A 21,834-nucleotide genomic window follows, 5' to 3' on the forward strand; every position below is an offset into this window, starting at 1 on the left:
GTATTTATCTTTGCAGTTTATTTTTACATAGAGAAACGATTCCGATCAAATTTTGTTTAAAATTTACCGAGTTACTAGTTGAACAAAAAAAACAGTTTTCAAGAACAGCTCCCAGTGACTGTTATTTGCGCGCTAGAGGTGGCAATTGTAAAGACGGCCTGTGTGCCTGTGGTTACAATTCCATATTTTGTGGCGTTATAAAGAACATTGCTGCCCTGGCTGAAAGTACCCTTCTGGGTTTTTTTTTTCTACAGCATGAAAATGAACAAATGGAACTCAAAGCCCTGGTGTTACAGCGACGGCAGCCTGCCTAGCTACGCAGCACTTCGTTGTTTTACAGGTTCAACACTCTGCCCGCTACTCGAGGCAATTTCTAGCACTATCAAGGCCACCGGCAATTTATGATGCTCTCAAGAAGTGTCACCATGCTCTAATAAATGCCACAGAGCAACATTGCTGCCCCGAATAATCTTCATACGTTTCTGGCACATATCGGTGTCATTTCAAGAAAATAGAATGCTATAGCCACGGGAAAGCAGATTTTGATGTGTGGGTATCACTATGTGTATCTTTACACCAGATTTTTGTGAAAAACCTCTGCCACAGTTTGGACTCATGTGTACTGCGACCTCATTTTAGGGATTCTGTTTGCCAGAATTAGGGGTAGAAATGTTATGAATATTTGGCTGTATTCGATGCACTCCTCAGTTGGTTTGTTCTTACTGGTTTAACGATCATAGTTTCATGTAGACGTTGCCTGTAAGCAAGACTTCCCTGAAGCCTTTTCCAAAAGCAGCAATCGCACCAATTCTAGTCTTTTTTTGCACAGGAGCATTGACATTTGGCTGATGACGGTTTCTAGATTAAATCATAGCGACACACCTAAAAATACTGGCGCAGAATAGCAAAACAAAGTATATTTATTTATTTATTATATTTGGAACATACTGCTAGCCTCTTTCGAGGCTGTTGCAGGAATGGGAACAGGCTGGTTTTCTTTTTAGGTACGTCACAAAAGAAAAAAATCACAAAGAAGGTTCATACAACTGATATAACATTGTAAAATGGATAATCATGGGAGACAGTTTCAAAATACATGACGCAATATTAAGCAACACAAAAGTACGTGCAATGCTTCACTAAAAAGGTCAAATAAACCATTATGACAGGTTACAAAGAAAACTGCTCAAAGATTCAGAGTTAACATTTCCAGGTAACATATTCGATTCCCTGATCGCTTGCGGAAAAAATGAATAACGAATGGTGTCAGTATTAAACTTATAATCTGTTAAGTGCAGTGAATGTTTCGTTCTGGTGTTGCGTTTTGGTGAAGGAACTAAGTAGAGGTCAGAATCTTTTTTTATGGCACCGTTTATGAGGAGAAAGATGAATTTAAGGCGTGAGATTCATGCACGGTTACTAATAGTGGAGAGATTTGCCTTGTTTATGAGTTCAGTTGGGGAGTCGTTACGTTGATATTTGTTAAAAATAAACCTTACTGCTTTCCGCTGCACGCTTTCTACCTTATTTATTCATTTCTGTGTGTGCGGACACCAGCACAGGATGTTGTACTCAAGCACAGGAAGGACGAGAGAACGGTATGCCCGTAGCTTGGTGTCGGAAGATGCAGATGGTATAGATCGCTTAAGAGTAAAGAGTGCGGAAAGTGCTTTGGACGATATCTATTCTACATGATTATTCCATTTCAGGTCAGAGCCGATGACAAAACCTAGGTATTTGTATTTCTGGACTGATTTTAAAGGTTTGTTCTCTACTTCATATTTTCTACTTCATACGAGAAAACTAGCGGGTTCTTTTTTCTTGATACAGTCATGCACACTGATTTCCCGAAATTCAGGGTCATCTGCCACTCTCGACACCATTTTGCAATTCGACCAATTGCATTGTTTAATGTGACTTGATTATCGTGTGACTTAATTTCTTTATAAATATGCAGTCGTCTGCGAACATTCGGACTGTTGCGTTAAGACTGAACTCTAGTTCGTTTATGTAAAGTAGAAACAATATGGGTGCTAATACCGTTCCTTGAGGTACGCCAGACATTACTTTGACATGGTGCGATGCGTGGCCGTCATAATGTACATACTGGTAGCGGTCTGAAAGGTAATTTTGTATCCAGTTTGTTATTTTATTACAGCCAAGGAAGTGTTGAAGTTTAAACATCAATTTTGGGTTTGATACACGATCGAACGCTTTCGAGAAATCTAAAAATAAGACATCAAATTGGCTGCATTTGTCCAGTGCGGATGCGAGATCGTGGATCGTTTCCAGCAGTTGAGTTGTAGTTGATAGTCCTTTCCTAAAGCCGCGCTCGTTAGGACTCAGTAGATTATTTTCTTCAAGAAATTTTACGATGTGCTTAAGAATGATATGTTCGAATATCTTGGATGCAACACACGTGAGTGAAACAGGGAGATAGTTACACATTTGTAGTGTCTCCAGATTTGTGAACAGGAACAACCTTAGCGACTTTTCAATTTTTTGGGACTTCTGCATTTTCTAGGAATTTCTTATAAACAAGGAGCAAATATTTCGATGCCCACTCTGCGTATCTTTTAAGGAACGTATTCGGAATATTATCTGGGCCAGTAGATTTCTTCTCGTCAAGGTTAAGTAAAAGAGCAAAAATGCCTCATTTGTTTAGTGTTAGTTCGGGAAGGTATAGGCTACGGTCACTTATTTGAGATTCTACGTGAGGCACAGAATTGTCATCAAGCGTGAAAACCGATTGAAAATACAGATTGAAGTCATTAGCTATTTTTAATGCCTCATGCGGAGGTACATGGCTTTGTTTGTGCTTTCGAGAGTTCAGATATCTCCAAAATTTTGGGGGAGCAGTTTTGATAAAGTTGCTAAGAGTAACATTTGTATATTTCTGTTTTGAAGTCCTAATTGCTTGCTTTAGATCATTTGAGAGTTTGCGAATATGTTCAATGTGTATTGTCGATGGTTTCCGTCGTTTAAGTTTCCTCAGCCGTGGCAGCTTGCGCTTCATATGTATAATGTCTCGAGTTATCCAAGGATTAAACTTGTTTACAGTTCTTACATGTGTGGGAACATAAAGAGAGATACAATGTTCCACTTTATGCTTAAACGTCAACCATAGGTCGTCACATGATACCGACGGATCGGGGTACATTGTTGCAAATTCTGAATAAAAGTGATCAAAGACATCAAGAACGCAAACATAATCAGAATTTTTCCAGTCGTATACTCGTGTTATTTTTTTCGAGCGTTCTGGCGCAATTAAGGAGAGGGAACAAATGGTTGCCCGGTGGTCAGATATACCGTCAAGTATCTCATATGAAGAGGCATCCTCAGCGAAACAATTGTTTATAAAAGTTAAATCAAGAACACTGTGTCTGGTGTCTGTAACACGGGTAGGTTCCTGCACAATTTGTTTGAGGCCGAAAGCAAATGCGACGTCAAGAAGCGCGTCGGCACTGGTTTGGTCAGTGAATCCTCTATCCAGATCTTCCCACGCTATGCCTGGGAGATTAAAATCTCCTGTGAGAATAATTTTTATACATTGGTTTAGGTGACGCTGCATGTATTCTGATAAAGACTCAATGGTATCTGCACTACTATTTGGTGGGCGATACAGTGTGTCGACATAAATCGGAGCTTCATTTACAAGTATCTTACACCAAAGTGCCTCAGCGCCATCGACGTCCGGCAAGGGCGTAGTATATATATCCTCCCTAATCAAAATCATGACACCACCGCCACGAGAGGGCCTGTCTTTGCGCAATATAAGATAGCCCGGTGGGAAGATATCGTTAGATATGTGCGAGGACAGCCACGTTTCAGTGATGGTTACAACATCTGGACAGTATTCAAGAAGAAATGTTTCTAGCTCTACTAATTTATTTACGATACTCCTAGCATTTAAATTTGCTAAGACTAGTCGTCTGAATCGTTCCTTTCTCGGTCGCTGCTCTGATCGAGCGTGTTTTTTGATACTGCTACTTTTTGTTCTTTCGTAGCATCCCACGAGAACAGTTGGCCATTAATCCTAAGCTTGTCGTACACGAGAAAAACTTTATCGTGCTTGTCTCGATTAGCCTTGCAGCTCTCCCACAGCTTTTTTCTTACGTTGCGTACTCGAAGGGAAAAATCTTCGCTGACCGAGAAAGACGATTCCTTTAGCTTCGAACAGTTGCTCAAGATCTTTGCTTTATCTCTTGAGTCGAGTAGTTTGAAGATAGCAGGACGCGTTTTGTTTTTCCTTCCTGCGCCCAAGCGATGTATTCTTTCAATCCCAGAGGTTGTCACGCCAAGTTTGTCTTGAAGGATGCTGTCAGTTACTTCTTTTTCTAGGCTTTCGGTTGTCTCATCTTCTCGTTCAGTTAAGCCGTAAATGATTATGTTCGACCGCCTGCTTCTGTTTTCAAGGTCGTCTACCTTACGTTCAAGACTATTCAAACTGTTTTGAAGTTGTGTCATTTTTTCTTCAGCATCTTTAATCTTCACCTCAAGCTGCACTAGCGTGTCCAATTTATCATGGATGGCCTATTAAGATTGATGCGTTTCCTTAATTTGCTCTTGATAGCTTTTATGTCAATGGCCATATTTCGAATTTCAGTAAGTACCTCCTGCATGTTAGGGCCAGGGTTGCTTTCTACATCCCCAGCAAGTAACAAAAGACGTTTCAAAGAAACCGCGTAGCTCTCAAGAATTAAATACTCCTGCCATGGGCACGGCAGCACCAGAAGAAACAAGTCGGAGCTGTGAATCGCTTTCTATAGGCACATATGCACACTGGCCTAGAAGAAACAGAAAAAAGACTCAAATTTTTGAAAGAAAGAGCGTGGCTGGACGATGCCTAAAACTCTAGCTTTCTTTGTGTGCGCATCTTGGTTCGAATCTCTATCAGAGACAAGCAAACTCAGGTGTTCCTTCAGCAGTTATGGCTTTTCGAAACCAGGCAGTCGGAGCTGTGATGCAAGCACTATGCCTTTTTTCATCGATGTTGGTGATCCCGGTAAGAAGCCGGCAAGGTCAATAAAGCTTTCGCCATTGATTTTTTGAAATAAAATTAGACAGTACCGTCCGAGCTGAGATATGTCCGAATATGATCATGGTCTTTCTTTTTGATGTTAAAAGAACGTAGATTGACATCGTCATTCAATCACCTGCATACTATAATCGACAAAAGGCCCACCTCCCAAGGTCAGGTATATGCATTGCTCTTGTTCTCACGCATGCATATTCTGAATAATAAGGGATTCAATAGCATCAGAAAGGGCTGGCTAGGAATAAATAAGAAGAATAATAACCTGAGTGGCATCCTTAAGGGGTGAGTAAGGTTAAATAAGAAGAATAAGGCCGTCGGTACAATTATCAAGGACTCCATACGGCCAAAAATTAAAAGTACATGCTGTGTTATGGACTAATCATAAACTTCACTTTGTTCTTCAGGACGGCATAGTGCACCAGTGTACCGACAAAGGGTGGTTGGGTAGCTTCGTGGGAGCGGTTTCTACAAGGATTACCACAGTTCATAACGCACTGACGCTATTTTCCTGAAATCCTGGTCCAGATGGAACATGCACATTTTCATTTTAGGTCCTAATGTCTGAAGAGTAAGGGGAACATCATCCGTAAACTGTCCGGTGAGTAAGAGGACGATCATGAAGCAGAGCCTATCCGAAACGTTCCGAAAATTTACATCATATGGTATTCAACATAAAAAACGTTTACCACACCTTAGCCCCGAGAAGAATTCAAACAGGTGCCAGCGGAAACAGAACACTGTGTTACCCGAAGCCTTAGAACACTCCGCCATTGCCCTAGCTGTTTGCGCTACGTGTTCAAACTGGCAATCTCTCACGTTACGTTTTGCGAACGCTTGTTTTCGTTAGCTTTAATCCTTTCGTTCTGCGTAGCGCATGACTAAAAAGCAGGTGACCGCTATGGAGCGTCAAAGAGAGAAAGCCACGAGTGACGCAGAGCAACCTGCTCGGCATGAAAAGGAGAAGTGACTAAGCGTGGCGGCACGTAACGGACCAAAAACGGTGAAGGAAGCCAAGCGCACAACCCAGCTAATGAAAGCAGCTGTAGGCGGCGGCTCCCCAAACCACGATAGCAGCCGGAGGAACCAACAGCAATCGCTGTTCGAAGGACAAAAGTGAGCGGAAACAGGAGATCGTAAAAAACAAAAAAAAAATAACCTTCGCGAGCACCTGTGCGGCTGAAACCATATGTGCTGAATATACTACGCCTTTTTTGAAATGCGTTAGATGCCCACACGCCCTATTAACGAAGAGGTTTATTTCTTTGACATTAACAGTGGCAGAGAGGTTCTTATCTGGCACAAATGGCCTCGACGTTCGCTCCATATGACGTCGCAGCGTACAACAGCTGCAACTTACCGGTACTCACCTACGGGGCAGAAACGGGGAGGCTAACGAAGAGGGTTCACTTAAGTTAAGGACAACGCAGCGAGCCAGGGAAAGAAAAATGATAGGTGTACGGTTAAGGGACCGGAATCGGGAAGAGTGGGTGAGGGAACGAACGTGGGTTAATGACATCCTAGTCGAAGTCAAGAGGAAGAAATGGGCTTTTGCGGGGCATGTAATACGAAGGCAAGATAACCGCTAGTCTTTAAGGGTAACTAAGTGGATTCCAAGAGACGGCAAGCGTAGCAGGGGGCGGCAGCAGGCTATGTGGGCGGATGAGATTAAGAAGTTCGCAGGCATTGGGTGGGTGCAGCTGGCAAAAGACAGGGTTAATTGGAGAGACATGGGAGAGGTCTTTGCCCTGCAGTGGGTGTGGCCAAGCTGATGATGATGATGATGACATCATAGCCAACAAATACACATTCGTCGTCTGAGCGATGGGAATACTATCTGGTGACGGGAAAGTGGCATCAACAGTCGAGGTTGCATGGCTCGCTGCTTTTGTAGCGCCTTTCGGCGCTTAGGCCAGGCTGGAGCGCCACGCATCAAAACGAACGTGATGACATGCCTCTGGATCAAAAGGGTCCGCTTCAGTCACATCCTTAAATGTCATAACTAGTCGTTACCAAGGTACTCTCATAATTTTATTTTATTTCACTCATATGAATCTCGGTGGATAGGTTTTTAAATGCCTGCTCTAATTGCAGTTTTATTTATTTTTATTTTTTGATGTCTTGCATCGGACCTCACCCTCACAGTATGACGTTGAGGTCAGGTAGAGTGAGGTCGCTAGTGGCCTCGGGAAAAGTGGGGCGAGGGCGGCTGAGGAGATCTCAACCTCACCTCATTTGGCAAGGTAGAGATTGAGCGAGATCAAAAAAATTTATTTGAGGTTGAGGTAAGATTGAGCTATTTGAGGTCAAATGCCCACCTGGGCATGATACTTACCCCAGATGCAAGCAGTCTGATCACCAGTAGCAGGGATGGCTGTGGCGGCGCCGCTTCAATCATAGGGACAGAGTGGGCTGAGTGATTTCTTTTTCGAAAATACCTTGAAACGTGATCAAACCAGTTTAAACAATAAAATTTGCTGTAATTTATTTAAAAACGAAGAGTACGGTGACGTAAGTTTATATGAATAAAGAATAACTGTCTGTATGGCTTTGAAGTATAGTCTTGAAATGCCGTAATTAACTCCTAACGTATAACATTAGACGCAACAATACAACAGAACATGGGGCAGCCATACACCGAGACATGAAATTCTTTGGCCATTTAAAATTTAAATTCCTGCACAACCGCGAGCTCTGCCCTGTCTAGTGCGAGCAAAGAGCAAGACATAGAAGAACGCGCACACTCGTCACCAACAGTAGACTGCCCCTTTGGAAGGGGAGGGGGGTGAATCCGACTGAACGGCCTGCTCGTGCCCCCCCCCCCTGTGTAGTTTTGACTAGTTTCGGCAAGTTTCGGCTAGTTTCGGCTACTAGGCTTTGTTTCGGTGCAACGCCAGCGGTGGGGATGGGTATGACCGGGGCCCATCCTCTGAGCACGTGAACCCCATGGAAGTTGCAGCGACTCCCAAGCAACTGTGAGGGCCAGTGCGCGGAGGCAGGCCTGGGTATGCACTCAGGCTGGACCCACGAAATCCGGCAGGGAAGGCATGTACAAAGTGCAATTTTTTTCAGGTACACGCTACTTCCCTCCGCACGCGGGGGCGTGCACATCTGGCTACCGACGTGCCGGTTTCTGATTCCGGAGAAACCAGGTCCGCGCGGGTGTTCACAGTAGCTGAGCTCTATATCGACGTCTCGAGGAAGCGGTCTTAGACCGACCGCGGGGCCTTAAGTGTAGCTGCGGGACGCCGAGGAGAAGGGGTCGTAGTACGACAGTAGCGAAAACCGTCGATGTTGTGGGGTACCCGTGGAGTAGGCCCGGATCGTCTCACCCTACGCTCGGTTCATGGTCTGTGGCCCGGTCAGCCCTGCCATCAACGCTCGCTCTTTTGTAAGTGCGAAGCAAGCAAGGGGAGAAAATAAGAAGTGTGTGGTTGGTTGGTTGGGAGCACAGGTGGGTTCCATCGGAGATTCAGGTCGTGGTGCCAAGGGCCGTAAGGTCGACAGAATGACGATCTGGTCTCTACTGGCTGAACCACATCATACATACTTCCGCTGTCTGAAAAACCGCGAAAAGCACTCGACGGTTAGTCCCTTACGTCCGAAACACCCCTGCGAGTCGGAATAACTGACGACCTGATCTGCGGTTGGAATGGACTGCGGAACCAGGCGTCGTGGAGCAGCCCCAGGTAGCTGACCCCGTCGTAGGTTCTCCTGTTTACGGCGGTCGTAGCCGGTTGCGTTGGGTGGTTGGTCGAGCATCCCGTGAGTGGAAGATGCACCATTGGACAATCTTGACGCCCTCCCTGTACTGGCCAGGCAGAGCAGCAATGTAGTCAAGACAATTGAAGGATCAGAGCCAATAATTCGCTGTCCCCATTCGCATCCAAACACCCTTAACCCTGTTCCTGAAAACCATTTCACCTATCCCTCAGGTCCATCCATTCCGCGACTTCCCAGGGGAGATCAGGGGAGTCTCTCCGGGCCCGCACTCCCGTCGGTGGGTCGCTGTAGTAGCATTCCCATTCTATTTCATGTCCATCTTTCGTTGGCGAAACTTCATTTGCCCAAGGCCTATTTCGTTTGTTTTAATGGGAATTACACCCGCGATGCATTACTAGTGCGGGATAGGCTTGTTTTTTCTTATTCAGTTTTCTGCCTCAAACTATATTCTGTCCCTTTATTGTGGAAGCTCTCCCTTTAAACAAAAACATCAAAGCGGCAGAGGGGGGCGCTGCTGCAGTGCAGCGATCGTGGACATCTTTTTGCTTCATAAGATTGCCGAAAGCAGGGGAGACTTTCCACATTAACGGCAAGCCTAATCCGGCTTTCAAAGCTTTTAGTTAAGCATTTTTGTGCGCAACTGTTGTGGTTTCAAAGGTACATTTCTCAAGTAAAGCATTTGTGTGTCTAAGCGTTGTCCCTTTCAAATTTCATTTTTGTTTAAGTGGAATGCGAATGGCAAAAATAGAGTCGCAAACAACGTGCGTAAATGCGAGGAAGACGACGAACAGCGCTGGACACTGGAAGGGCCGAAGAAGAAACCTCCTTGTCGCATCTCTGCGCTGACGCTGGCACATTGCACTGTGTGGACGGAAAAGGTGAGTCCTCATTTCTCCACGCGCAACTCTTGGGGGTTCAGCACAAGAAACGTGCATGTTTTGCAGAAAATGCTAACAGCCGAAACGCGTGAATCTGAGGGCTTTCTCGACCGGAAAATGCAGCCAACAATGAGCAGCAGAGGTAAAAAAACTAGAGCAGCAAGGGAAGATCGAGGCGACAACTTTTTCAGCAGCGAACGTACGCAGAGTTTCATGATCCCTGAAAAAGTTTATCAGAACAGAAAACGTTTTCTCCGTGTGGATGATAACTCTGCAGGGGAGACAGAAACATTTATTCACATAAGGCTGGTTCGCAAAAGTGTGCAGACAGCACTTATTCTCATGAAAACACAAGCCGGTGTTACAAGTGCTGTTGAAAGGAAAATTCTGATATGTATCCTTCGCTTTACTAAGCGTCCCAGCTTGATGCGCTCGAAACGAAAGGAAGCCGTCTATAGAATTTCAAGATATAGTAGTGAAGAGAAATATGACGCTGCTTTTTGCAGGAGCGACAAAACTGGCACTTCCCCCAACAGCAGGTAGCACGCCGATACAAACACGCTTTTGCTTTACAACGTCCTTATCATGTGACCTCATTTGGTGTGGTCACAACCGTGCCTTTCGTACCTCCTGGAGAAACTGAAAGATGTGGGTTCATGATGGCGGTCAAATTAAGTGCTAGTGTAGGGCAACGCCTCCGAAAGATCTCACAATTGACGCCATGGCAAGGTCATAAGCGCGTGCATTTCCCGGTCGAAATCGAAAGAGTAACAAGAAATTTCTTCTACGTACGCCGCTGTTCCACAGAATATTACCTAGATTACCAGCTGTTCCATTATCTGATATCTTAAAGCTCTGCTTACGCTGCCAAGAGAAAGCTCTAAGGCTAGTGGCGGTATTGCAAGAAAATTCGCGGTTGTACGCAGTCTTCCCAGCCTATGGAGCTACCCCACGCCATTCTGCCTACGTTCGCAGTGCAGTTGATATAATTATTAAGTGCCATGACTTGTGTGTGGAAAAAGTCAACAGTGCTGAAAGAGTGCATTAAAGTGCGAAAAAAACAAAACATTATTTATGTACCATTTTTCAAGCCAGAGTTGCATCTATGTGCTTTCTAGCAGGGAGGGGGAGGGGGGGGGGAGGTTCGACTGGTTAAAGTTAAGCTAGTGCCCTTCTCTCTAGTAGTATCGGGTGGTGACAGCTGCGCCTCTTCCAAGGCAGATGGCGCGTGGGTGACAGATACGGTACTCAGAGAGCTGTTTAAGTTACTCTGTTCTATCCTAGCAAATCGGCGCTTCTTTGGCCACTGTCTTTTACTGTTGCCCATATCCGCACGTTACTTTGATGTCAACGTACGTTTTGAGCACAGATGACAATTCGTGAGAGCGACCATTTAAGGAAGTGCATCTAACGTATTTAACTTGAGCCTTAGGTAATACATGCGGAACCCATTTACGATGGTTGAATTGCTGAATTTTTTTTATTTTCAGCTCTTTGCATTACTACTATGCTTCGCCTGCTAGGCATGACAGTACTGCTTCTCTACATCGTAAGCAGCCAGTGCGCCATGGCTCTAAGGTGAGGAATAAAATCTTTAGATAATGCGCCTTTTTCTGCGCAACTTTCTGGCCCCTAAGTATTGAGTACTTCCTCGCACTGCACTAGCATTCCAAAGGGAGAAAAAAAACCCGTGTTGATATTTCTTGCTTTTGTTATAAAGCAAGTTCAATTTCTTTTAAGGGAGCCCCTCGGCCTCAGAGGAGAGTCGGTATTTTACTTGTCGATTTTATAGACTTACTCGTCCGCAAAGATAAATCCCAGGCAGAGGCTCCTTTCATCGCTCTTAATAAAACCAACATTGTCCTTTCGCTCTTTCACCCTTCACACATTGATCGTAACAGCAGAAGCCAGCCCCTTTGCGTCTTCTCTGCAACGTACCTTTTGTTATTTTTTAGGCATTCCGAGCAGTGCGAATCCAACTCCTGCAACGCCACCTGCAGCCTGCAGTTTAAAGGCTGGAAAGATATCAATGTGCTTGGTAGATGCGAAAATAACGAGTGCCACTGCTATCAACGCTCAGGTAAGATGCCTCTACGCGCGGTATTGTTTGTTCTTTAGTCTTTGTGGCAGTCGGGAACATATGTTTCAAGGGATTATTCTACCTATTTATAACACGCCAACAGATGTTGGAAGAAATGCTCAGTTCCCGCTGCATAAAATTGGGTTGAAATCCAGGGTTCGACGGAAACCCGTCTGGTCGGGTATGTTCATGGCGGAAAATCTTCAAGCGCCGACCAATCGTTAAAAAGATGACGTTTCGGCCCCGGCTTACGGGGGCCTTGTTCACAATTTCATTGTGAACAAGGCCGGGGCCGAAACGTCATCTTTTTAACGATTGGTCGGCGCTTGAAGATTTTCCGCCATAAAATTGGGTTATATTCTTCTGCTAGAACATCTTGCATTGTGAAAATTATTTTGAATAAACCCAGTGCAAACCGTCTTGCTTTTAATCAGGTTTTCTGCCTGCAGTAACCTTAAACAAAAACAAAATGATGATTCCTGCCGCGTATTGGGCAAATAGAAGGTGCATGTGGAGAGTGCTGCGTAGCGGTCGAGTGTAGCGGCATCAGAGTATACGCCAGGATCGAGATATATGGTCCTTCATACCAGCTATCGCTCACGCAGAAAGAGAAGAATTTCTGTGTCTTCTTCTGGGGTTGTATGCCTTTGTCTGTCCTTCGGCCTTGAGTCTGCGAGGCTACAATATTTAATGATTAGTTGTCATTTATATACTACGCAAATTATAAGCCTACGCTTAATACCAGCACAAACACAACGAAAAGCAACCAGCATGCGCTGTACGTACGCTCGCGCAGCCGCATTGTAATTTATTGCTTGACTTGTTCAAATATTTTGTTTACTTGCAAAATTATACTGCGCTTTACATTTGGACCTACTCAAAGACTACAGACATGAGCTTTTTTTTCGGTTAAACGGCAGTCTTCTTGTTTTGTAGGTTATTTTATTCTGATAAAGTCCAAGCATGGTTCCTGTAATATTTTTGTTCTTGCCTATGTGCATCACAATCAATAGGAGCACCTGTCAAGTGGGGAGGGTCATGCCAATGTCAGAATATATATATATATATATATATATATATATACTTACAAAATTATACTTATAAAATTACTTATAAAGCGGCAGAAAGAACAACCAGGTTGTTTTTTTTTTCCTGCTTTCTAAGTAATTTTCTTTAAGTGACAGATTAATCAAAGTATTATTCTCCCATTGATTGCAACTACAAAAAAATGAGCAACATTCCCCTATGCACCTTGGTTTCAGGGACTGTTAGCTTCCTTCATATATATATATATATATATATATATATATATATATATATATATATATATATATATATATATATATATATATATATATATATATATATATATTCTGACATTGGCATGTGTGTGTGTGTGTGTGTGTGTGTGTGTGTGTGTGTGTGTGTGTGTGTGTGTGTGTGTGTGTGTGTGTGTGTGTGTGTGTGTGTGTGTGTGTGTGTGTGTGTGTGTGTGTGTGTGTGTGTGTGTGTGTGTGTGTGTGTGTGTGTGTGTGTGTGTGTGTGTGTGTGTGTGTGTGTGTGTGTGTGTGTGTGTGTGTGTGTGTGTGTGTGTGTGTGTGTGTGTGTGTGTGTGTGTGTGTGTGTGTGTGTGTGTGTGTGTGTGTGTGTGTGTGTGTGTGTGTGTGTGTGTGTGTGTGTGTGTGTGTGTGTGTGTGTGTGTGTGTGTGTGTGTGTGTGTGTGTGTGTGTGTGTGTGTGTGTGTGTGTGTGTGTGTGTGTGTGTGTGTGTGTGTGTGTGTGTGTGTGTGTGTGTGTGTGTGTGTGTGTGTGTGTGTGTGTGTGTGTGTGTGTGTGTGTGTGTGTGTGTGTGTGTGTGTGTGTGTGTGTGTGTGTGTGTGTGTGTGTGTGTGTGTGTGTGTGTGTGTGTGTGTGTGTGTGTGTGTGTGTGTGTGTGTGTGTGTGTGTGAGAGGAAGCTAACAGTCCGTGAAACCAAGGTGCACAGAGGAATGTTGCTCATTTTATTGTAGTTGCAATCAATGGGAGAATAATACTTTGATTAATCTGTCACTTAAAGAAAATTACTTAGAAAGCAGCAAAAAAAAACAACCTGGTTGTTCTTTCTGCTGCTTTATAAGTAATTTTCTCTATGCGATAGGTTAATCTAAGCAATATTATCCCACTGATCAGCACTACACATTGAAAAAAAAAAATAATTGTTCCCCTATGCACCTTGGTTTCGGTGACTGTTGGCTTTTTTCATAAGTTGTCAAGCGAGCCCCTCATTTCCTTTACCTTGTCTGCTAATAGCTTTATGAGGGTCTCGGTTCTGGCAGTCTTGATGTCATAGGTAGCATAAGAGGGCTCTCGCACAGTTTCCGCCCTCGCCGTTAGATGACGTTCCACATCACACTCGCGGCATTATAGGACGTGCTACGTCTGCCAATATGGACGAGGGTGGCGCTGGTGAACACTCTCAAGCTTCGCTTACACCCAGTAAACATAAATACCCACGAGAGCAGCAGATTGGATAGCCGTCGCCGTAGCTCAGTTGGTAGAGCATAAGCACTCGAAAAGGTTACAAAATGGAGAGAAATGAACAATGAATACGATGTGAAAATTTTGTCGGTTGTTCTCTAGGAGTAGAATCCAACGAAGCAGGATTCCGCCTAGGCAAGAGAGGAAATAAGCCGTGAGACAAGCGACGAGCGTATTCTGCTGCCTCGGCAGTATAAACAGGAGTACATACCGGGGGCATGTCTTAACCTGTATTAATCAACCTCTCTGTATTTAAACTGTCCTATCTTTGGCAAAAGATCATGCATGTACTGCTGATGACAAACGGAATGACAGGAAGAAGCCCTTAAGCTCCTATTTTCCTTCTCTTTCTGCTATTCATACATGTGATTCCTATTGGCTAATTGAATTCAACGCGATAATGGCACGCATAGATCTTTATAATGTGCTCGTTTCTGACATGCAGTGTGCGAAGATAAAGCATGCGCAGATGCTTGCCGAGAGCGCCATGGTAACGAAAGCAACCTCCGAACGAAATGTGTGGACAACGTCTGCAACTGCGGCTGGGACAAGCGTACGTTCTGCTTTATAATTTTTTTTCTATTTTATTAACAAATTGAGCGCATTACTTTGTCCATGCATATCATTTGCCAGTTAGAGTGCTAGTAAATTCATCTAGCAAATCAGGTTAAACAGGTAGAGTTGCAGTCGTAAAACTTCCTCTTTGTATTCAGTTCTTACACTACTATTACATCTACGGCGCTTAGTTATTCTTAGCATACTGAGAGTTATTCATGAAGAAAAATAACTTGCGCTGACTTCTTGCTTTCTTCAACTGCGCCAGGAATGTGTCACTGCATTTTGCTTAGTATCGTCACCTTTTCTCGCAAAGCGTTACAGGAAAAACGAAATATCGAAAGAAAACCACAGTTTTTGGGGAAAAAAAGGATTACGAAGAGGCAACTAATTTCATCTTTTTTTTTTCTACAAAACCAGCCTCTTTGAAGAAATTGTTGTAATTCTTAAAGAACAACGCAATGCCTTCTATGGAATTTTTTGCGTCATTTTTGTCACTGCTGTCATGCATTTGACTTGTCAGGTACTTGCTGTAAACAAAATTGCCTCAATTCAGACCAAGTGGACGGCACTAAGCTCAAGTTTCATGCATGGCTTGCAAACCATCGACAGCAGCAGAAGTAGAAATATCGGCGAACTTTCAGCTGGCCCGTTATGCCCTTAGGCAGCATGAGTCTTCACAAGGCCCATATTAGGACTACGCTCACTGTTCTACGCACAGTGTTTCGCAATTTGCGTCATCTGGGCCTTCACCAGCCACACATGAGGAGTACGTTCGCACATTTTTGCGAAACTTGTTTTTTCATTCTTTTATAGCCGGATACAACTCAAGAATGAAGCAGCAGGTGGCCCTCATAGGATGCCCTCCAGCCAATGGCGTCGACTGATTTTGATAGCGCCGCAGTGAGTCTGATTAAGCCGTCGTTATTCCCCTTTCAGCTGCCTGCCCATGTGATTTCACGCTAGCATGTCAAGAGGGATCGGTCAAGAGAGGCCGCGGGGGGGGGGGGGGGGGGAATCTATCGACGCCATTGGCTGGAGGGGCTCCTTTGAGGGGCATTTGCCGCTTCTTTCTTGAGTTGCACCCGACTATTGCTAGCCCGCCCAAAACATGGCTTGAGTAAAAATATGGCTCTTACGGTACTAAACGCGCACAGCGCGTGCACCTAAGTGTTGGTGGGCTTTTTGAACTTAATTTCACCTAGCCTACTTTTACGAATTTCTAAACTTTTGAGATGCTCGATTTATGATAAATCCATGTAACCTGTAGTGTAGTTGTGATTACAAAGCTTCACAAAAAAATTGACCAAATAATTTTGTTTGATTTTAAGTGTGAGTGGTAATAGAAAATCGTCCTCCTCTGACGACTGAAAGAGCCGCAGCTTTTGCCTATAAAAAGGTGTCATAACGGTGTCTAGCAGCAGCGCTCTTAGTCAGGAATTTACCGTACCTAGAAGTGGGCACTTATCGTGGCTAATACAAGGCCTCCCGTACATTGCTTCCCCAGCTTGCACCGCCCTCTTGAAGGCTTGCCTTCGAGCTAATAGCCGATGCAAAGAGCGTACAATTTCTAGCTTCAAACTCAGCTTAGAAAAAGTACGAAGATTCTTCGGCTGGTACTCAATTTTATTTTTGTTTGTTCTAGGATGCGTGCAGTCCGAGTGTGAATCTCAGTGCGTCCAGATCGACCCTGGAAAGCCCAATTTTCAAGCGCAGTGCAAGGACAACGTTTGCGTGTGCAAATGGGAAGAAGGTAACGCTTAGCATTTCGTTTTGTGAGCAGTAACTGACAAGCCATGCTATCAAATGGAATATAGACATCGCGTGCTCCAAGGAAGCTGTCTCTCAGAAATATGAAAAAAGCTGTGAATGATTTTCGTGTAAATTTGAACTTAAATATGATGCGTCCCGTGCCATCTTACTTCCCTGTGTCACGGGGAGAATATACAAACACGGCGTAAAGCAATTTGAGAACTTCTTATGTTTCGTGATGTTTCTTTTTCAATTCAATAAGTATTCAGTTTGAGAAGAGGTAATATCGAAGAGTCAATACCGCTTGCACACCTGTCTCCTCCACCCCCCGTCCTTATGTAATGTCCCTAATGGGACCTTTAAGGAAATAATGAATGATGATGACGATGAAATTGTTTTTGTATAAAAGGTTCTAATTTCCATTTGTGCACCTGAGAATGAAAAAAGAACTTTGGTCTTCATTATAGTTTTTCCCTGGGGTGATGAACTGCCAGAGATAACGAGACCTTGTTCCGGATAAAATATCTCTTTGTCCTCACACACATTGTCCCCTCTGAAGTGCTCCCACACTTCCGCTAATTTGCGCCATACGACCACAGGCCACCAATTTTCGGGGGCTGCCATGGCCCTGCTTACATGCCTTTTATAGCTCTCGCGTTTGGTAGACAAAACATTTTCACCACAGCATTTTCAAAGTCCGCGTCCGACCCGGCCACTCTTCCTGCCAACTGCGCGGGGATTAATGAACGCTCGCGCCACCTATGAGCTGAGAAGCCGCCTGCTCTTGACTCCTTGCAACTTTTGTTCAGCCACTGTGTCCACATTTGCAGCAGGAAGTGGAAACTTTTGCAGTTAATATAATCAGCAGCACTCAGTGACACTTAAGGGCCCTGTCGGCGTATTACGTTAAAGGGACAGTGAGGAGAAATTGAAGTTGGCTTGTACCCAAAGAATACCAGCTTCTGATCACAAAAACGCCACTCTTTTTGAAAACAAAGCTCTTGTAATGTAGAAAATAGCAACCAAAATACAGGTATCGCCGACACAGGCCAATCTCGCAAGTACAAGCGTGATGACTTCCTAGGACAAGAGGCGCCACCATGGAGGAATTTTCCTTACTTCATGGAAGTCACGAATCTCTGAGGCTTGCAAAGGAAGGTTGCGCACCGCACCGCTAACCGCCAGAAATCACGGAGTCTCCGTTTACGTCACCTTTCACGTCACTCCGTTCTGTGTCGTCATAAGAGTTCTCGAGTTTGAATCTGAGCGGCGGGAAAAAAATTTTCAACTTCGAATCCAAATTTCTTTGAAATAAATGCATCTTTCGCTCCCGGACAAGCATCATCAAAGCCATGAAATGCCTAACTATCAGATATTGCTAACAAAAAAATTTTGATAGGGTTCTCCTCAGTGTCCCTTTAAAAGAAGGCAAATAAAGAACACGTTCAAATCAAAGTTGAATATAATACGTTAAAAGAAGGCAAATAAAGAACACGTTCAAATCAAAGGTGAATATAATTCAGGAAGCTATTCAGATGGGTAATTATCACGCTTTTATGCAAAAGCAGTGAAAGCGCAAAGAAGAATTTCGTATATCCTGAAAAGAGCAAGGAAATGTCTTTCGAGAAGAAAGCACATAAGCATCGCCTTAAACCTTAGTGGGCTACGCTCAGCAGCGAGCTGTTGTAGCAGATTCTATTATTCTTTTGCAGCCGATGAGCATGACTCATGAAAAGTGTTCATGAAACCATAACATCATTGAACGCTCGTAGAATTAAGCAGATAGCGTAATTTACGAATGGTGCGATCTATAAATGAGTCATGCAAATTGCAAAACATTAAATACAGCTTCAAATTATATGGTATAATAAAATGATTCTACAAATTACAGTTTGTGGCTGGCGAGTCGCAGTTGCCGGTTAAGAAATATGACGACGCGAGCGCCGTGTACGTCGGCGTAAACCAAAAATATCAGGCTTAAATAGAACAACTATGGAAGGAAAAAGGGACTGGCTCTGGTATAAGTTTTAATGTAGTGATCCAAGTACCAACCACTTTAGAAGGCAAGTGGGAACTGCGCTGCACAAATACTACTCTTTGTGCCTTGATCACACTAAACTGCGCACTTCCTAGGAAACGGCAACCTTCTTACATTGCCGAGTAGCAGTGGATGAAACAAAATGTGGCGGGTGCATTAAACAAGGAAACGAAAAAACGACGGATCAGAAAGGGCTATTCATTTTATTGAGAAGTGAGAAAGGATAGTACAAAAGAAAACGGTAGCAAGAGCCAGAAACTAGTGTAGGGCTTGTACACTTTACTGGTGAGTCTCTCAAAATCTTCTTTCCTGTCCCGTTTCCTCAATAGATTACACAGGTGGTGTTACAGAATGTATTACAAAAAAAATGGAGCGTAATTTGACTGCTCTTTTTGCACGTTAACGTAGGAACCAAAATACTCTTTTCCGTTCAGGACACGGTTACGGTTTCACTCTTGACGTGAATTTTGTTTTGAGAAATGGCAAATTTCAGAAAAGCCAAAGCGCTTTTCAAAGATTAATCTTAGTGAGTAGTTCACAAATATGTCCTCTGTTTCTTTCTGCAATGTTTGTGGTCTAGCTGCTAGGTGAGTCTCAGTACCGTTCCGCGTGTGAAACACAGAACAATTTATTGCCCAAAAAAGCGAAGTAAAACAAGCAATTTGCCTGACGTTACACCCAAAGTCCAATCTGGACATGTTTCAGTGCAGCCGTCTACATCATCTTAGCCTCAGAAACGAGAACTGTCGTTTTACAGCGTGCGGCCTTGATCACTTATGGGGTTTCGATTAAATATCCTTCAGTGTATTTACGAAAATTTTATATCCCTCAGCTGCTATATGTGGGCTATGACGCGTCCCAAAAGAATATGTCGCTGCGTTAAGCAGTCAGGTTGCTAGAACAGTAAGAAATGAGCGCTGCCTACTCTCTGTGTTCAGTGCCCATGTCAGATTGTTGCCGGGCGCCCAATGGTGCGAGCTGACATGCACCCGGCATCACGCCATACTCTGAAGTTGGCCAATATGAAATTTGAAGTACTTAGGTGTTGCCTTTGAAGACTAAAACTCCATCAAATAAGGCATAAGCTTCAAGAAATTGATTATTGCTAACAGAAAACGACGTTAAATTAAATGTGCAGCATAATACGACAAGGCTAACAGCCGAGGGCGGAATAAAAGGAGGTTTTGATTGTTAGCGCATTAACCTGGCACCCCGCATATTATATTAATCGCATATATTGTTGTAGTTGAACCAAAAGCATGCGCCTCCAGATAAGGCGGCCCGCGGTGCTCTAAATTTAGAAAGCTTGAATGTGACCACTTTATTTCAGGCATACCAATGCGTAGAGCCTCAAAAGAATAAAGTGTTCTTTAGTCATTTTTACAGTTATCAATGGGAAGTGGCCCAACCTATGACTCGCATTGTCTGCTTCTCTGCTTCAGTGATAACCAAACACACGCCGACGCCAGACTTACCTTACGTGGACATTGGGAGTCCCGAAAAACTGCAGGTTCTCCGAGGGCACCACGCTTTTCATTTGGAGACAGAGATACACCCGCCAGTTGCGAAAAGCATCTCACCCTGATCGCCAGGCTGCTTGGCCACCCTTTCTCGAATGATGTGAATAGAATGAGCTGTTAATTCATATTATGCACGAATCTTTCTTATTTCTTTTACTATGCGGTCAGCATTAGACGCTCTCTGCGAAGATTAGGGCAAAATCTTCGTGACCAAAGTGCGGCAACGCTGAGGAAGTTTTCGAGGTCGTCATCAAGTCACTGACCGAATTCGCGGAACGGTTCGCAACCTATAAACTTCTCAAAACTTGCTTAGCACAGTAATGCTCAGGTATTGAAAGCTTCGGGTAAAAAGTAGCAAACTTTAAAGAATTTTTCGATGCGTAACGAAATATGCATGACCCACAACTACGTAAAATATGATTTCGTTTTGTCATTTATACCGGAAGCTATTGATGTTCTAGTATGCTTCATTTTTACCTTTTATTGGTATCATTTACAGCACCTGTTCTTTATAAATATCCCCTGGAGCCAAAAAATTTTCCAAATATCGACATAAACATTTCATTTAATAGCCGTAAAAGCAGGCCGGTTTTTTGGTGCACTGGTTTTTGCAGCAAACTGCACGACGGCAGGCGAGTCAAACAAAATGTTTTACGAACTTCGTTTTAACGCACTCAGCTCATGCCAAGAATTGTTATTAACAACGACAACTGTTCAAATATAAACAAATTTGTCTTTCTAAGGAGTTAAAATTGTTCTTCTGTCATAAGCAGGGAGACCACAGCAATCGTGCAAACGTTCTGATCAAAAGGCCAGTGGCCACGCAAGCGTCCCAAGAGACTAGAAGCAACGTAGGGATCATCAGTCGCCCAGGACTTAGCCTGACACATGACCTCTCTTCGACCTCCCATCCTATGAACGTAACCCGAGAAGCCTAACTTTGCCTTATTTATCTGAAACGAACCCAACGACTTTCTTTTCCTTCTGTAAAACTGTCCGTATATACAGCTCTAGTCAGACCTCAGCTGGAATATGTACGCTCCGTCTGAAACTCAAAAACTAGCTAATTTCATCAAATCTATTGAGTCTGTTCAAAGCCACACGATAAGATTTGCGGGGTACGCTCGCGCCCTATTTCCTCTGTCAGCGGCGAGCGGGCGAGCCACAAGGGAGCGGGCTTCTCGCTTCTGTCGTTTCTGCATTCCACCGAGAGGCCGCCGTGGCGCGCTGCTCACTCACTTAAAGGGAAAGGGGGCGAACACAGCTTCAGGGCAGAGCGAACGAGTGCCACCCTGAACGGCTACCGCGAGGCATCACATACGCCGATTGCGCGGGAAGACGTCTCTCTCGCCACGCACCGCCGAGGACCTCGCATCACCTGCTCCGGGACACCACCCCAACCCGTGAATTGTGGGAAGACCGACGACTAACGTAAGTTTACCGCCTCTTTTTATAGAGTCTGAACATTCATCCGCGTAGTACCTTTTGTTCCAAGCCTGAGACTAATATATAAATAAGTAGTTTGTAAAGAGCTCTATATATGGCTATTTCGTCCGAACCCTCCAGGGCTGGTACTTGGTGCTCCACGGTTTGAGGGCAGTGTTTGCGTACAAGAGACGCCCGCGCGTGGTTGGCTCGGAAACTCGCATTCCCCGCTGGCTGCGCACAGTGTGACACCCATGAATTCAAAAGATGAGATTACTCGCGTCATGCAAGCGTCGTGGCATTAAAAACAA

At 44.1% G+C, this 21,834-nt stretch overlaps 2 protein-coding genes across 2 annotated transcripts in view; both read left to right on the forward strand.

Annotated features, from left to right (window-relative positions):
- The window catches only part of LOC144099207 (sodium-coupled monocarboxylate transporter 1-like), a 30,517-nt gene extending 29,458 nt beyond the window's left edge, over positions 1–1,059 (forward strand). The window contains exon 16 of the mRNA XM_077632351.1: positions 255–1,059. Within this exon, the coding sequence (XP_077488477.1) occupies positions 255–314 (60 nt within the window). The 3' untranslated portion in view covers positions 315–1,059. The remainder of the gene's footprint in view (positions 1–254) is intronic.
- A 10,542-nt stretch (positions 1,060–11,601) lies between these two features.
- On the forward strand, positions 11,602–20,163 carry LOC144097720 (uncharacterized). Its single transcript, XM_077630361.1, has 5 exons — positions 11,602–11,716; positions 14,679–14,786; positions 16,434–16,541; positions 19,159–19,165; positions 20,021–20,163. Exons 1-5 carry the CDS (start codon positions 11,666–11,668, stop codon positions 20,161–20,163), a joined length of 417 nt encoding a protein of 138 aa, XP_077486487.1. The 5' UTR covers positions 11,602–11,665.
- Positions 20,164–21,834: the final 1,671 nt, after the last annotated feature.

This window comes from Amblyomma americanum, chromosome 7 (assembly GCF_052857255.1).
Source record: "Amblyomma americanum isolate KBUSLIRL-KWMA chromosome 7, ASM5285725v1, whole genome shotgun sequence".
NCBI lineage: Eukaryota > Metazoa > Arthropoda > Arachnida > Ixodida > Ixodidae > Amblyomma > Amblyomma americanum.